A 19468-nucleotide genomic window follows, 5' to 3' on the forward strand; every position below is an offset into this window, starting at 1 on the left:
TTAAATATAAAACGATTAATTATATTATCCAAACGAGTAATTATATTAATTCTATATATTAAGTATGACATTTATCTTAACTAATTGTCATGCGATTGGTTATTGTAATGAACTTTTGTATTCTTTTTGTATTTAATTAATAATTTTTAATTATTTTTTAATAACTGATATTATATATATATATATATATAATAATAATAATAATAATAATAATAATATAATTAATTAACTATAGTTTAAATAAATGTTTGGACAATTTTAATGAATTTATTCTACATTAAACCTAACTAATAAAATCTAGCAAACAATATTTCATCACAACAAGTTCGATCTGGCTAAAAGATTATCCAAAAACAAGTTTTGGGGGTTCAATCTCAGACTCTGAGCTGATCCAAATTCTAGCTAATTAATGATATATGATGATGGTCCACCATTTGGATTTACTTTGAAGATTTAAAAGATTCATTGAACTTGATTTATCATTCATTATCTTTCTATTTGACCATCCACTCATGTATATATAAAGTATTGAAACTAAGTTTTGTTTTATATGATTAATAGGCTTAAATTAGTGTTGAAAAAAAAAGTTTACTTGTGATCAATTGTGCTTTTTCTTCTTTGAGATCATTTTAGGATTTTGCTAACCGGTCAAATTGGGGATGGAATTAAGAAGTAACAATTGATGATATTTTAACACAAATATCAATTTTTTTTGCTCAATCGACCTTTCATCTCGAAACTTTACTTCCACTTCGGTCAAACAACTGATTTATTTATCCTCACTTCGACAATCAACTATCTCATTCCATATTTTATTCGGGTTCAAATTTGTTGTTCCAGATTTTGTGTTTCATTTTGTAACACCCTCACAAAATTGATCATTTTATTGAATGAGTTAAAAGTAATAAAGAAAAATAATGAAAAGTCAAACATATCTGGATATATTATATAAATATATATATTATATAAATATTATATATATATATATATATAAATATTATATATATATATATATATTATTATGAATGTTTTAAGATCGAAAATGATGAAACTAAAAACTCATTTTATTCAATTTTATTTATATTTAACAATTTAATTACTTAATTTATCAGTTAAAACAATAAAAAAAATATTTTACTTTTGAATATTTTACATAAAAAACAACATTAAAAAAAATACAAACTAAAATAACAAATTTTTAATCGAATAATAATACTTTTTTTTCAAAAAACTTTATAAGTATCTTAAATAACCCAGCATCTGAGGAAAAAATAAACTCTTACATGTTTTTAAAATAAATCTTGGATTATTTTAAATTAATTAATGAGTGTTGATTTTGAAAGGTGCTTTTTTTAATGTTTAATTATGGTTGAATTAAAAATAATGAGAGTGAATGTTTAATTATGTTTTATATATATATATATATTTGTTAATAATTGCTCTGCTGATATTGAATAATCAGATTGGATGTTTAATTATGGTTGAATTAAAAATAAAAATAATTAAGTCAACCCAATTATTGTAAACCTTTCCTCATCGGCCAATAACTTGTTTGATGTTGGGATTTTTTTTTTATTAAATAGAAATTCTCCTATTAATTTTTTAAAACTATTTAATTAATCAACTTAAACTAACTCTACTTTATTTTTAAAAAATTTAAATTTTAAATACAAAATCACATTAAAATTCCAAATAACATATTTTATTGAATAAATTTTTTTTCTTCAAAATTTCAAAATAACCAAACATCAAACGAGCTCCAATTGTCTCCATAAATAATGCTTCTTCCATCCTTCACATACATCTCTTCTCCACATAGCAATTTGCATATTCTAAGAAATGACCATCATAGTCCTTCATGCTACTATTGTATTTCTAGCTAGCATTTACGTTATTAACCATGCATTCTCTTTTTCAAGAAAGCATTAAGTACTCCATTAATACCTCCTAAAGCTTTCTTACAACCCGGCCCTAAACCATGGCCAATTATTGGCAATATTTCAATATTGATAAGAAATAAACCGTTTTTTCGATGGGTGCATGACACCATGTCAAAAATGGGCTACGAGATATTCTGCATTCGTCTAGGGAGCGTGCATGTGATAATTGTTACCTCTCCAGAGATTGCATGCGAGTTCCTGAAGAAACAAGATGAAGATTTTATGGGGGACCTGGAGTCGAGGAAGAGGAACATATGCATGGCATTTTTAATATACTCTCTTGTTTGTATAATTTCTGCATTTCTGACTATATTCCATTTCTTTCGCATGGGAATGAAAAGAGAACAAGACAAGCTGTTGAGACAGTGAGGATAATTAAACGGTAGTCTAGGTAGGAAAACAATTATTCATAAATTAGAGTGATCTGTTTATTTTTATTTTTTCTTTGTCTTGATTTATTCTAGGAGTAGATAACAAGATCCTTTTAAACTAGAGTGAATTAAATTAGCTCTTAGTCAACATTAGTTGATTTTCTAACATTGTTTATAAAAGATAAAAATTTCACTATTGGTGAAATTGTAATCAAATTTAGAAGAAGAAATCTCTTTTACCGCATAGAAAAGAGTCGTTTTTGGTTAGGGATGACAGGTATATGTAAACTCGATATTTGTGAGTGTTCGATAATCGAGTTCGGTGATTTTAAATTGAGTTTGGGTATGGAATGGAGAAGGGAGAAGGTTACTTGCATGATTGGGTTCGGAAACATAGTGTGTGAAACTAAAATCCGAAATCTAATTATATTAATGTTAAAAAATATTGAAGCTTTAGAGTTTAGACCATCTACCCCTCTTAAACTTATTCTTAAACACAAAATGTAGTAAATATCATATCAAACAGTAATTCATCAAAAACTCAAAAACGTATTTTCAAATTAAAAAAAATATTTTAAGAATATTTTATTTTACACCAACTTTTTAATTTTTTCAATAACTATCTGTATATTTATTAATTTTACAAATTAAATCCAATATTTTTTTCAAACTCACACACATTAAAGAGAATTATAATAAAAATAATTATAAATCAGTAATTTATACATACACAAATAATTACACTACACGAACACAAAATATTACATTAAAACAAACATCGTTAAAATAAATAAATTAAACATCATTAAATATTATTCATTATTATAAACTTTATGATATATTTATGATGAAAAAAAATATTATTAAAAATATATAGGAAATAAATAAAATTAAAAATATAAATAAATAATATAAAAAATTATTTAAAATAAAAGTTAAAGTATCAAATGAAATGTTTGAAATAAATAATATAAAAAATTAAATATTCAAATCAACAAAGGTTAAGTTTTTAAATTTAATTAAAATGTGAATTTGCGAGTCGAGCCGACCCATTCAACGTATAAATATATATTGTAAGGAGAGAATGAAGGAATTCACATTTTTCCGTTCGATTGGAGGGTAAAAATATGTATGTTATTGTGTTTGCAGTAAGGCTGAAGTTGGTCATGGGGTGACCATTATTTATTTTATTTTACCCAAACTTCACTCAAATATAACTTTTTTAGTAATAAAAAAAATATTGATCTATCTTAACTTTTCATTTTTTTTTTTAAATTAAAATATTAATTTTCTCTATTATCTCTTTGTATCCAACCATAACTCTTTTAACTTTCTCCTTTATTTTTAATTCTTTTTAATTATTTATTCAACTCTTCTAACCACATTTGTCATATATGTATATAATGTTTTTATTTGTGTTTTAAAATTTTGATATTACTAATTTTAAAATTTATTTATATTTAATAAGTTATATTTCACACTTAATGAACGGGTATCGAAAAATAATTTAATCTACCTTGTTACAGAACGATATGCATTTACAAACTAATTTTTATAAATGTGTGCAGGAAATGATGGTAGAAGCAATTGACAACCCATCAAATGAAGAATAATTATATAAATAGTGATTCTGATTAGAGTCGGAAGAGGTAAAATAAAAATAGAGTTTTGAGAGGCCGGAACGTACCGAAGCCATCCCTAGCTATGGTCGATTAGTGTGCTCATATCATCAGCGTTTGACCAAATGATCTATGAGCCTTGTCCTTCGTCGACCCTGAAAGATGTACCGGTTCTACTACTTCTATATCGTCCAAATTAATAACAAAGGTATTTTGAGCTTACGATCTCTAGAACAACTCAAGGTATTTTCTTTTAATAAGCACGATATTATTCTCGTGCCAGTAATAGTAAAATAGCCCTTCTTCATGAATAGTACCCTCACCTTCTTATAATCCTCATTTTTTTAGCTTCAAAAGATTTTAATCGAATTTTTTTTTGTTCATTTTTAGTTTCTAATTTAATTTCTAAGAGTGATTGTTAACATTTAATTAAATGAATATTGAGAACAACTTCACATTTTGCCCATTTAAATAAATACATTGTAGGTTTATGAATAAATACCCGCGACTGTCCAAGTATCACATTCAAAAGAAGTTATTACATAGATAATTTTTTTTAAAATAATATATATTTATAATGCACGCGGAACAATCTTAGCAGTCAGCCGTCCTCGTCCAATTGCCCGCGCCAAGAAAATATCCAACGATTGTGTGACACGTCGTCAATCCGCGTTATTGTAAATGAAATAATATGGGCCGTTGATTCGATATTAAATCTTTAACTAATCTCAATCGTTGGTATACATATATACCGATCCAACGGCTGAGATCGGCTCACCGAATAGTATATTAATAACTATATAAAAGCATTTTAACTTGAGAGCACAGTAGTTTATATGGTTTTATTATTTAAATCGACAACTTTTTTATCGATTCCGTACAATTTTGAGGTTTATTAGGTTTTGCTTACACCCCTCCCTATCAAACTGACATTTTAATCTAAATACTTCTCCCACGTATATAATACATCATCTCTAAGCCCAATTTCTTCTTTGCAAAAAAAATGAAAAACAGATCATAATATAAAATAGTTAAAATTAAGGGCGTAACTACTATGGTTAGTTTGTTATAAAAAATATAGAACGTTCAATCAATTTTATTTCTTGGTTAAATATAATTGCTAATTGATAAGATTATAAAAACTTTACTTGAAAAAAATATCCACCAACAAAGTATTAATTGCAAAAAAAAATTAGTTCTAGAATATGACTAGTTAAATTTTAAAATAGGCTACAATATTTTCATACTAGTTGAGTTATAATAATATTATTATTAGTTTTTGCAATAACATTTATTAATATTATTATTATTATTATAAATTTGACGTTTAAGGGTTGTGACTCAACTGTCGAAGGTACAGATAATTGAAATTATTTGTTAAAAAAAAAAAAATCAATCACATATATATATATTTTTTTGTTAAAGAAATATATATATATATATATATATATATATATATATATATATATATTTTAAGTTAATCTAAAATTAATTTTATCAATCATTATTTTTATAATTTGTTCACTCTTCATCTAAAAAATAATTTAATTAATAATTGAATCACATCTTTAATACTAAATAAAAATAAATTATTTTCACTTTTTATTTGAGGATTTAAAAGAATGATTGTGATGTTCCTAGTAAATAATATCAATAGTTTTACTTTATTTTTCACCCATTGTCTTAGACATATTTTTCAATTTTTAAATAGACTCTTCTTAAATAAATTATAAGATATTCTCAGTGTCATTAATAGTAAATTTTAAAAACAGTTTATTATAGATGGTTATAATGATTAAAGAAGTTGGTAATATGTTGTTAGAATTATTCATAAAAGAATTGGAGTCTTGTTTTTAGAGATGTTATTATATATTAAAAATGACAAAGTATGACATTAATAAATTAAAGAATAATTAAATTTATATATCTTCTTATAATTATATGTTTTTTTTTTTTGTAAAACTAAATTCCAAATGTAGATTGGATAGCAATAACATATATTTGTTTGGGTTGAATTAAATGTTCATTTATTGATTTTATATTATTTTTTAACACATTCTACACTAAAAGAAATACAAAGGTAAAACTATGTGCCTAACATTATATATAATTTATTTTTGAAGAGTTATTTGAAAATAATAATAAAAGACGGCCATATAATTTATACATGAATAATGTTAACTCAATAAACAAATATTTTTTAATTGGAATTTTATTTTAATTGAATAGTTACTTTAATTGTCATTCCCTAATTCAAGAACAACAAAAATTGAAAAAAAAAATAATAACTCAACGAAAACGGTTGAGTATTATTAAACGGTTTATATATATTTATATATATAGTTTAAGTAATTTATAGGATATGATTCTACCGTATTTCAAGAACTTCATAGTTGATCTTGACTGCAAGTGCTAAGGTTAGTATACTTCTTCAATTGTGGGTTAATTAATTATCTAAGTACACGTAGTAACGTATATTACTCTGCATCATCACTTGTATTTTAATGGAACAGAATTCATCAAGAACATGGCATCCTCCTCAAAAGAAAAAGAGAAAGAAGGAGGAGAATTAGAGGAAGAAGACGACGTTATGGTTATCAACGTGTGGAAAGAAAACATGGATCATGAAGTTGAAGAAATCACCCAGATTGTTCGGGAGTTCAATTTTGTTGCATTTGATACGGAATTCCCAGGTACCATAATAAAATCCCCAAACAGTGACATATTATTACCTTACAGTGTTTTACGGGAAAATGTCAATCGCACAAAGCTAATTCAACTAGGTTTTACTTTGGGTGATCAAGATGGAAATCTCCCTAAAGATGAAAATCAGAAAAAAAAAGTCTGGCAGTTCAACTTCTCAGATTTTGATTTAACAACGGACGACGACGAGTTTGATCCTGATTCCATTGAGTTACTCATTAAAAGTGGACTTGATTTGGAGCTGTTTAAGACTCGTGGGATTCCTTTATGTGGTTCTATTGGTGAAAAATTGTTAGCATCTGGTGTGTTTAATAATAAAAGAAATTGTTTAGTTAGTTTTCAGGGATCGTCAGATATGGGGTATCTCATAAAACTCTTTACGCAACAGGATCTTCCTCAAACCTATCAAGAGTTTATGATCCTGGTAGCACGTTATTTTCCTTATTCAATTGATGTCAAATTGCTTTCAAATGTATTCATGCAAGGCAATACAAAAGGGTTGGATATTGTGTCAAATCGTTTGAGACTCAAAAGAAAGGGGGGAATTTCTCATCAGGGAGGGTCTGATTCATATCTTACATACATTGTCTTCCTCAAATTGTTGGAGAAATATGGAGATGAAATTAAAAATTCCCACTACAACACCTTATACGGGTTAACAGATACTTAAGTAGAGAGAGATTTTTTCTTCTTTTCTTTATTCTCAATAGTTTAGTCAAAGAATATGAGTTTGTTGTTGAGAACATGTGGAGTTTAATTAGTTTGTGAAGCTTAGTTTGATTGATTTTGGTTTTAGTTGTTGTTGAGAATAGGAAGTTGAATTTAGTTTGGTTTCTTTTATGTTTGTGAAGCTTTGTTTAATTGGTCTTAGTTTTGGTTGTTGTTATATAGGCTCTATGTCAATTTTAGAATTTGATAAAAAAAACCCAATATATCTTAAAAAAACAATTCCACAAGAAAACGAGTTCTAAACACTTGATATTTTTTCAAATAGTTAGGATGAATTAAAGCTGACAATTATATTATATATATATATATATAATATTTTTAAAAGTTTTTATTAAATAAATTCAATTCAAACAAAATTAGTTTGACTGGACTGTACTTACAAGAAGTAATTAAATGTTTAGATACCACTATAATTATTGTAGTAGGAATAAGAAGGATTTATTCCATCACTGGTTATAATTTAGGATCTTTAAAAAAAAACATATTTTAATAGTATAATTTGAAAAATATTTAAAATAAAATAAATTAAAACTCTCATATACTAAATTAAAAATAAACAAACACGATTTCGAGCATGCATGGGGCCTATTGATTATGAAGTTTGTAATAATCGAGAAACTTATTAAAATCAATCCTATCATTGAACGTGATTTGATTGATTTCATTAACTATACTCACCCATTCTAGAATAAGCCTTTTATTCTAGAATAAGCTTAAAAGGTAGTTTCATTCACCGTCCTTCACCTTATTAATAGTTATAGGAAGTATTTAGCTAAGGTGAACAAAGATATTCAAACAAGAGATTCTAATGTGAAATTGCAAAAACAAATATGGAACAAACATGATAGTGGAAAAGTTCGAAAAACCAATCAAAAGGGAAAAGAAGAGAAACTTAAAAATATATATATATATATATATATATATATATATATATATATATATATATATATATATATATATATATATATATATATATAGGGGTGAGCATAATATGGGTTTACCCAAACCCAACCCTAACCCAAACCCAAAATATTAATTTGGGTTGGTTAATATGAGTTGGGTTGAGTATGGGTTAGGTTGAATATGGGTTGAGTTTAATTTGGGTTGGGTTAGGGTTACCCAAATTACCCAAATTATATAAATTTAGTTTAATTCTCTATTATTAATCCAATATAAACTAATCATCTTCCAACTTTAAGTCGAACACATTTTTGACATGTTTAACATATTTTTCATACGTTTAACACGTTTTGCACACATTTAACACGTTTCACTTATAACATGTTTTTCACATGTTTAACACGTTTTCACATGTTTAACACGTTTTTCACACGTTTAACACGTTTTTCATACGTTTAATACGTTTTTCACACGTTTTCACATTTTTGACACGTTTTCATGTTTTTGACACGTTTAACAAGTTTTCACGTTTTTGACATGTTTTCACGTTTTTGACACGTTTAACACGTTTTTGACATGTTTAAACACATTTTCACACTAATAACACGTTTTTCACGTTTTTGTCACGTTGAACACGTTTTTGACATCTTTAATATGTTTAACACGTTTTTGACAAGTTTAACACGTTTTTTACGTTTTTGCACGTTTAACATGTTTTTAACATATTTAACACGTTAACACGTTTTTGATAAGTTTAACACGATTTTCACGTTTTTGGCACGTTTAACACGTTTTAAACATATTTAACACGTTTTTGATAAGTTTAACACGATTTTCACGTTTTTGGCACGTTTACCACGTTTTTGACATTTTAACAAGTTTTTTATATGTTTAACACGTTTTTCACACGTTTAACACATTTTTAATATTTTTATCACGTTTTCACACTCAAAACATGTTTTTCACACGTTTAACACATTTTTATGTTTTTTGCACGTCTAACAAATTTTTGACATGTTTAACACGTTTTCATACTAATAACACGTTTTTGTCATGTTTAACACGTTTTTTACATGTTTAATACGTTTAACGCGTTTTTGACAAATTAAACACGTTTTTTTACGTTTTTGGCACGTTTAACACGTTTTTAACATAACTAACACGTTAACACGGTTTTCACGTTTTTGGCACGTTTAACACGTTTTTAACATTTTAACACGTTTTTGATATGTTTAACACGTTTTCACACGTTTAACACGTGTTTCACACATTTAATATGTTTTTCACGTTTTTGGCATGTTAAACACGTTTTTGACATATTTGACACGTTTTTCACACATTAACACGTTTAATACGTTTTTGACATGTTTAACATGTTTTTCACATTCTTAACACGTTTAAATGTTTGTAACATGTTTAATACGTTTGTAACATGTTTAACATATTTTTCACGTTTTTGGCACGTTTAACACGTTTTTGACATTTTAACACGTTTTACACATTTAACATATTTTTGATATGTTTAGTATATTATTTTACACGTTAACACGTTTTGATAAATTTTAACACGTTTTGTCACGTTTAACACGTTTTTGGCATTTTTGACACGTTTAATATGTTTTTCACACGTTTGACATTAAACGTGTGAAAACGTATTAAACATGTCAAAAATGTGAAAAACATATTAAACGTGTCAAAAATGTGTTAAACATATCAAAATGTGCCAAAAATGAGGAAAACATGTTAAACATGTTACAAACGTGTTAAACGTGTTAATAATGTGAAAAACGTGAAAAACATATTAAACATGTCAAAACGTGTTAAACGTGCCAAAAACGTGAAAAATGTGTCAAAATGTGTTAAATATGTCATAATCGTGAAAAATGTGTCAAACATGTTAAAAACGTGTTAAACATGTCAAAACATGAAAATAGTGTTCAACGTGTCAAATGTGTTAAACGTGTTGAATGTGTGAAAAACGTATTAAACGTGTCGAAAACGTGTAAAAAACGTGTTAAACGTCTCAAAACGTGGAAAACGTGTCAAAACGTGTTAAACGTGCCAAAAATGTGAAAAACGTGTGAAATGTGTCAATAATGTGAAAAACGTATTAAACGTGTCGAAAACGTGTTAAACGTGTCAAAACGTGTCAAACGTGTCAAAAACGTGTTAAACGTGTTAAAACATGTTAAACATGCCAAAAACGTGAAAAACGTGTCAAAAACGTGTTAAACATATGGGATGAACCGCTTCGATTCAATCCTGAGCGTCATCTTAAATATGACGGTTCACATGTGATATTGAATGATCAAGATCTCCACATATTGTCATTTAGTATAGGTCGTCGTGGTTGTCCCGCGGTTAACCTAGGATCCACCATGTCAATTATGCTATTGGCTCGACTTCTTCAAGGTTTCACTTGGAGCCCACCTCCAAATACTACTTGCATTAAACTTGTGGAGGCTATTCATGAGACGACTCTTTCCAAGCCTCTACTAGCCTTTGCAAGGCCACGCTTGGATGGGAAGTTGTATACATCACTTAATAAATGCAAGGCTATGGACAACTAAGTATATTAATTCATGTTTTCTTGTTCTAATTAAGAAGCTTTGTTTCCAAAGCTATGTGTGTGTCACCATGTTATATTGATAAAGTACTCCAAAGGTTATCTAGTTATACATATGCTTGCAATGAGAACAATAATATTATATGTTTCTGAACAAAATCATCGTTTAAGGATTCACAAGAGGTGTTTGAAAAAAATTTCAAACTCTTAGTACTACTTACGGTCTTAACCTGCCTTGTTAAACTCTTCAAGTTCGAATATAAGTGAAAATATATTTTTTGATTGGTTGAGAAATTAACATGTGTTTTAATAACGTGAAAACATATTTTGAATAAACCGAATTCGAATTTCATTTTCGGTTTTTGAATCGAATTTCAAACCAATTCGAATTCAAATACGGTTTTCGAATTGGTTTCGAGTTTGGGTTTCAACTCGAAAACCAAACCGAAAACCGAATTCATTTATTATTATTTATTTTTCCAAACTTAGCTTAAGAAAAAGTTTAAAATAATTAAATTAGAATATTTTGAATACAAGGTTAAATAATAAAAGAAGAAAAAAAGAAAAACACTAGTGGTCTAGTGGTAGAATACAGACCCGGGTTTAATTCCCGACTGTTTTAATTTATTTTGAGTTATGTTAGTTCTCATTTATTCCAAAAAATAAAAAATATTGAATTCGGTTCGGTTTTCGAATTGGTTAAAAGAATTAAAAATTCGAATAAACCGAATCGAGGAACTCAAATAACCCGAAAATCGAACCGATGAACACCCTTAGACCTTGTTCGGATGGGGTTTTTTTAAAAACCTAGAGGGAGAAAAAAATAATGATGGGTGATAATTTTGAGAAGGTAGTGATTATTTTTTGTAAAAAGACTTAAAGGGTATTAGTATATATAAATAAAATAAAAAATAATAATTTAAAATAAAAGATATTTTAGTATTTTGATTAATGAAATGAGTGATGTGATTGTTGAGAAGTGATTGGTTTGTGTTGGATTTTTTTAAAAACCCAAAGAGAACAAGCCCTTCATTTATACTTGCCGACTAGTTTGACAAATGTTAAAGTTAGGGTACAACTTAATTGGCCTATTAGACATGTTAAAGTTAGGGTACTACTTTTGGCCTATTAGGCTAAGGCATGGTGTACGTGTTATCATTTTATGATTAATAGTTAATCATAGACAACTAATACATCTAAAAACTTAATGAAATTGCACCAATTGAAAAGCTAAATCAAACAATTATACACCTTCAAATTTTTCGCAATCGGAGCTCGAAATGAAATAATAGATTTGAACTGTGATTTTTTCAATTTTTTAGCAACTAGAATTAAACATGCGTAACCATCAAAATTAAAATCGCTTTAAAGTGAGAACTCAACTACTATTAATGACTTGAAGGGAAATAGCAAAACAAGATTTTCTTCTTATTTCGTTACATGAATAGAAACTGAAATATTATTGCATTTTATTTTATTGAAAATTGAAATATTTTTACATTTTATTTTAATCATTTTTATCCCGCTTTTCATTCTTTATCTCGTTCCTCCACTTCCTCAAAGAGGAGGAGGGTAAGACTATTGTATTTTGTTAATATTTAGACATGAAGAGGACTGAACAATGAACATCAACTAAAAGAATTCAACTTTTCAAAATAAAGGACATAATACCCTACTAGTTAAACACTGAAAAATATCTTGTGAAACTTACAATTTTAAGACTAAAATTTGACCAGGTGTAACATTTAATGCCGACCACTATTGATGATAAATTTATTAGGATTAGGTAGCACCTCATTTGTACACTCCAAAATTAAAATAAATCTATTTGGTCAAATATGGTGATCATACTTGATTATTGGAACATGAGAACAAAGATCAGAAACACTTTTCAGAAATGACTTGAAATGACCATTTAAAAGCGGTTCAAACGCAAATTTTTTCAAAAAATACTCAGAATTCGGTTGACCCAATACCTTCCAAATGACCGGTTTGGAAAATTATGAATTCTGAGTATAATATTGTTATTGGCCAAAGTGTACCGAACAACCATTTCAAGACTTGCTTTTGCACCCCAAATATAATTTTTCATAAAATAATCGGAATTTGGGAGACCTAATACTTTCAGATTAACGGTTCGAAAAATTATGAATTTTGAGTATAATATTGCTACCTGCAATTTTGTGTAGAAGGACTTCAAAATGGCAAAAGAGTAAAAAGTGAGTCAAACCAGACGGTTCAAGGCTACGATCAACAACAAATATGGCACGACACAACACGATGCGACACGAATACAAATCTCCAACGACAACTCAAATACAACCGCACAAATATGGCACGAAATGGCACAATGAGACACGACGCGACACAAATACAAATACCAAAAACGACAACACATATACAATACTATGAATATGGTACGATGCAACACGATGCTGCACGACGCAACACAAATACATATTTCCAAACAAAATTAGCTAGAGAAAAAGGAAGCAAAAACGCAAATTAACATTGACGATTGCACACTCAAACACCAAATTCAAATTGAAAGTTGTAGATTGAAAGTTTTAGGTTGAACAAAAGAGAATCAATAAATGAATGCTTTGATACCATGATAAGATAAAGAGAGAGGCTAGAGTTTCTTATTAGCAAACATAAAATAAATTGAATGTAATTAAAGAGTTTATATAGTTAGTGATTATAATAAACTGAAATACTCTTAAATGCTAATAGACTAAAATACCCTTAAGTGTTAATAAAGATAATAAAACTAATATATGCTATTTACAGTTAAATTTGAGAGCACTTTGAATTTGAATGAAAACATGACTATAACATTCCAATGTTAGTTCTTCTCAATTTAAAAAAAATAAATGAAAAATAGTATAAAACGATTTTGACCCTCTATTTTTATCTAAAAAAATTCTTGCTATTTTTTATAAATATTTTGGGAAAAATACAAACCCAATTACAGTTCAATAAGACCAATCCTAACATATTTTAGAACGTGAAAGTATTTTCGGATCATCACCTTCGGACAAAGCCCGAAGGTGATGATGATCCAATTTTATTGAATTTAAATTTAAAATTTGGTAAAAACGTCTTAAGGTGAATTGGTTAATTAGTTAGCAAGACAAATCCGATAAAACCATTTTAATCGAATTAGTATGTCTGAGTATTGGTTTTAATAGTATTAGTATATCATTCATCCCGAGGTATTATAAGAGAAAATGTAACTTCATTTAGTTACTTTTTATGTTATAAGTTAAAAAATAAAAATTAGTGAGCCTAATTTCCATTCTTGTTAAAATGCCAAAATAGTTTAGTTTATTATAATGTAATGACAAATTTAATGAATTGGATACTTATTTATAGTGATAGATTTGGACACGGCCTTCTTCTTTGTAGAATAAAGTGTCAGCAAGGATATTAATAATTCACTTGAGGTTCAGATTAAAAAAAAGAAACATTCAAAATCTTCTTTAATGTTTTTGTTTTCATGGGTAATACGATTATATATTGATACTTAATTCGATCAAAATGGTTTTCGTAATAAGACAAATTTGAACATTACAATTTCGATTGAATTAGTGTTTGTGTTAATAGGTTTTACGAAACAAATCCATCTATTAATAAAAAATATATTTAAGAAACTAGCAACACCAATGACATTTAAACAATTTTAGTGAACTAATATAAAATAAAATCATAAAAGTCGATCTATCTAAGAGGCCTAAATCTCAATTATTAATAAATAAGAGCTTGATTAAAATCACTAATCACTTGAGAGTAAGTAAGGTCTCAATATAAGGTACAATCATCATTGAACTAGGAATACCATACAATTCAAAATTTGTTATTTTATTAGTAACAAGGTTAATAGAGATGAGTTTTCCATCAACATTTTGAATGAATAACTCATCCTCCTCCTCTTCCTTGTCCATGTATTTCCAAAACGTTATCGGTTTACACAGATGTTGCACCAAGGGTTCATCAAAATTGATAGTGTATTGCTTAGTCCAAGATTCCTTGACCCCATATTCATTCATAAGCCATATATCGGTATAACGGTTTGAAACAGAGGTGTCGTATTTATTTACCAACAAGGCTAGATATCCCCTAAGGTTAAACAAGGGTGCCATATACAAACCAATAATTTCTGATGGCAATGGAAGGTGTCCCAATATTTCTGATTTTGCATCCAATGTAATCAAAGAATCTCCGTCAATAGATAAGTGAAAAACTCCATTTAATAGCAAGTTGTACCACCTACTAAGGTCTTTATACATTTCCTTGCTTTTCCTCCAACAATTCTCCCTTGAATCATATATTTCAAACACATGTTTAACGTCTTCAAAACCTCGATCACGATAATTGTATCTGATATAGAGATTAACCGCCCTAAAGACTTTGTAATGTTGTAGGACTCCTGGGGGAGGCTGATTTGAATTGGACTGATGACCATCAAACCAAACACCCAAAACATAAGAATCGGTAGAGTCAGCACATGGGTATGAAAAGGTTGAAAAAGGTAACCTTTGAGATTCTCTAGTGGAGGGGTTAACCAAAAGTATGTCCATCTCATTGGATATACATATAATTCCGTCGTAAACATTTTTTAACCTAAATGAATGATGCAAATAAAATATTCCAATGTTTGTAACCATTGGTGATGAGAAGGGGATATCAGCTTTTTCCTCTCCATCAATAGTGGATGTTAGTTCGTTGCACTTTCTCTTTACCTTAAGAAACGAAATCAATACATCAGGGAATTGATGAGGAAGCATGCAGTCAAAAACTCTCTTAAAAAATTCTGATTCGAACCGAAGGAGCATGAAAGATGACCCACCTTCCTTGTCATTTTTCTTTCTACATGCCCGATGATTATCATAAAGAGAAATAAAATAAGAACTTCGTAACATAAAGTTCCATTTTTTGCATACCGATCTGCATACTATAACATATTTGACTGGCAACCTTACAATAATATTCAATATCAGATCATCAGGAATAAAAGAAATGTTTCTCATTTGGGTATAGCCAACAATCCTGAAAAAACCAAAACAATCAATTTAACTTTTGTTCAAATATCCTTATCAACTCTAAAGAAAATAACTAGATTTATATTTATCAAGCATTGAAAGCAACAGTGACGGTTAGTCAGATTAGCAGTGATTTTGATCAATAGTGACGTTTTCCTTGATAATTCATACCTCTAATAAGATCAATTCTTTATGGATATCAAGATCTCTATTGATCGATATGAACAATAATTAGTAATAGTAAACGAAATAAGGTGGAAAAAAACTTACAAAATTAAAGTGATGAGAAAGTAGAAGACGAGAAAAATATCAAATGAAAGTTCTCCATTTAAAGACCACTTATAATATGATTAGTTAGTTAGCACAAGAAGAGTTCAACCCTAAACCCAATTACATTCCTAATTTGCTGGTCAACTTATAAAAATATTCCAACTTTATATATGTATATCTACTCAAATATGTTAATTTTATTTATTAATTGACCAGTTAATATTGGTTTAGATTTATATAATGTTTTTTTTTTATAAATTTATATTTAGTCATACTACTTATGTTAACGATTAGATTAAGTTATTTTTCCATCAAAAAATTCCTTTGATTCCGCTCAATTCTATTGGGTCAGTTATATAATAATATGATAAACTAAGTATGAAATATATATATATTTTATTTTATTTTATTTGGGCGTAAAGATTTGAACCCTAAACTCGGGGACATGAGTAATATGATTCATGAGTAATATTTAGTCAAAATTTAAACTCTTAACAAATAAATATTTATTTTATTATTAGCCCAGGTGAACTATTTATAAAAAAATTCTTAAATTTATATATATATATTTTTTTATCAATTGTTTTGACATTTGATTTATTTTTAAATAAATCGTCAACCAAACCGAGAATATGCTTGGTTGAAATGTCAAAACTCAGTTTGATTGGTTCGGTTGGTTTTCATCACTTCAGTTCAATTTTATTTACCCTCCTAACTTAGGTCGATAGTAGTTTATAATAAATGAAGACTATGCAATTGACCCTATATCTCGCGGATTAAATTTATCAACATATGTTGGGTCGGTTTTATAATTGTTTAAATATTCAACTATATACATCTAATAATTTTATTGGTAATTTCCAAAAATACACAAATAAATATTTGATTTCCAAAAATACACAAAATAAATATTTGATTTCCAAAAATACACAAAATAAATATTTGACACTAATTGTGAGTTTGATAATGGAGTTGAAAGTCTATATGTTATGAATAATTTTCATGCGGAAATAAATACATGTTAAACATTTAAGAGTATTAATTATTAATTTATTATTATTTAATTTATAAAAATTAGCACAGCTACTTTACTATTATTGAGTCCCAATTAATTATTTATGGTCATTAATTATGGCTATCTATATCTAACAAAAATCATAACTGCAATCCACGCTAGACAAATAATTGGGCCCACATAACTTAATTTGCAAATAATGTTTTTTAATATTCAAACGGTATGATTAACAAAATTGTGACAAATGTGACTAATGAAAACAATATATATATAGTGTTTTCAATATTAAAACAGTATTAACAAAATTGTGACAAATGTGACTAATGAAAAAAAATAAAAATAAAATAATGAAGTACCAAATGTAAGAGGGTTCTATGTGAGAAAAAAAATCGCTCTTAGGCTTTTTCGGATTCAGGTTTTTTAAAAAACCTAGAGTGAGAAAATAAATAATGATTGGTGATGATTTTGAGGAGGTAATGATTATTTTTGGTAAAAAAACTTAAAGGGTATTGATATATATAAATAAAATAAAAAATAATAATTTAAAATAGAGGGTATTTTAGTATTTTGGTTAATGAATTGAGTGATATGATTGTTGAGAAGTGATTGATTTGAAAATTGATTTAGGTTGAGTTTTTTTAAAAACCCAAAGAGAACAAGCCCTTAAATTGAAGGTGTACGGTTCCTCTCAACATTAAATATATATGTTTAAATTTTATTATTCTAAACAAGATAATATTTATAAAGATAATACAATTTTATTAATCCACCAACCAAAAAAACAGTTAAATTCAAGTAATAATAAGAAATTGTATAATTTATCCCTTCTCTAGCCTAGCGGCAACAAAATGTGAATATTCTCACCCAAAAGTCCTGATTCAAGAGGTCAGACGACAAGTTTTGCGTTTGGTTAAATATGTTTGCGCGGGGTTACATACTTAATTCGTTATCCTATTTTTTTTAAAGAAATTGTATAATTTGTCCACATGTATATCATAATGAATCAACAATACTTGTCTCAAAACAACAATGAACTAGAAAAGTCACATTACCCTTTTCAAAACGTAATTCACTTTACTAAGAATTTTGTGTGTTTATCTTTGTGACATTTATTTGTACTGGCTCTATATGTCTTTATCATTTATATTTCTAATGAATTAAACTTGTACTATCCGGAGTATTTTAGTTGAACATCTTGACTAATATTTTCAAAGTCTTAAGCCTTCCATTCATATGTTTCCATTTTATAGCTTATAAGAATCTCATCACCAATGAATACCCAAGTTTCGGTATTTGGGATCTCAACTGAGCTAGATCCTCCACCTCCAATTATTAGTTGTCCACTACGAGGTCCTTAATTAGCGACTTATGATATTCTTGAGTCACCTAACAACGGGAAATTAAGTACCGTAGTTGCTAATTTCCTTTCGCTAAAGTTCAGACTAATAAACAGAGTTGTAATAATGCAATTATAAAATGGCATGTCGATATACTCCAAATTTCTAATAAATCCAACTCCTATTTATCCACACGCCTATTTATAACTGCATTATTACAACACTATATATGGTCCACCATTTGGATTTTGAAGATTTCAAAGCTTCATGATACTTGATTTATCCTTATCTTTCTATTTGTCCATCACTCCATATATAGTATTGAAACCAAGGTTTGTTTTATATCATTATCCTGGCTTACATTGGTTGCTGAAAAAAAAAATCTTTATTCTATTATTAGACTTAGAAGTTGTAATGATCCAAACTAATAAAGAGATACTGTCAGAGTCGGTCCGAGGTTTGGGCTGTCCCAGCATTGTGGAAGAAGGTTGATATATGTTATATTGCCTTAGGTCTAGTTTAATAAAAAATTGATAAAAAAAAACTACTTTTGGTGAGATTTAAACTCATACTTTATATAGAAATTCTATTTTTTTTTATCTTGAACCACTAAGTTACAACAATTTATGTTTACAATTATAATAAATTTAATAAAATAGTGTGATATTTTTAACAAATGAGCTGCCCTATGGAGTGGGTGGCCCTAGACTGAGGGCTTGCCGGACTTACCCAGGACCGTTGTCTCTGTAAATAATGCTAACTTCTTCCATCCTTCCATTGCATCTCTTCTCCACATAGCAATTTGCAACTTTTAAGAAATGACCATCATAATCCTTCATGCTACTATTTTATTTCTAGCATTTACATTATTAACCATTCTCTTTTTCAAGAAAACATTAAGTACTCCAATACCTACAAAAGCTTGCTTACCACCAGGCCCTAAACCATGGCCAATTATTGGCAATATTTCAATATT

General features: G+C 27.9%; 2 protein-coding genes across 2 annotated transcripts; one reads left to right on the forward strand and one right to left on the reverse strand.

Annotated features, from left to right (window-relative positions):
* Window positions 1–6457: 6457 nt before the first annotated feature.
* Window positions 6458–7303, forward strand: LOC124912790 (probable CCR4-associated factor 1 homolog 6). The gene has a single exon (XM_047453436.1). The coding sequence runs from the start codon at window positions 6458–6460 to the stop codon at window positions 7301–7303; it is 846 nt and encodes a 281-aa protein (XP_047309392.1).
* A 7304-nt stretch (window positions 7304–14607) lies between these two features.
* Window positions 14608–19331, reverse strand: LOC124912791 (F-box protein CPR1-like). Its single transcript, XM_047453438.1, has 3 exons — window positions 19222–19331; window positions 15772–15877; window positions 14608–15570 (listed from the first exon to the last, which is right to left on the reverse strand). Exons 1-3 carry the CDS (start codon window positions 19329–19331, stop codon window positions 14608–14610), a joined length of 1179 nt encoding a protein of 392 aa, XP_047309394.1.
* Window positions 19332–19468: the final 137 nt, after the last annotated feature.

This window comes from Impatiens glandulifera, chromosome 8, assembly GCF_907164915.1.
Source record: "Impatiens glandulifera chromosome 8, dImpGla2.1, whole genome shotgun sequence".
NCBI lineage: Eukaryota > Viridiplantae > Streptophyta > Magnoliopsida > Ericales > Balsaminaceae > Impatiens > Impatiens glandulifera.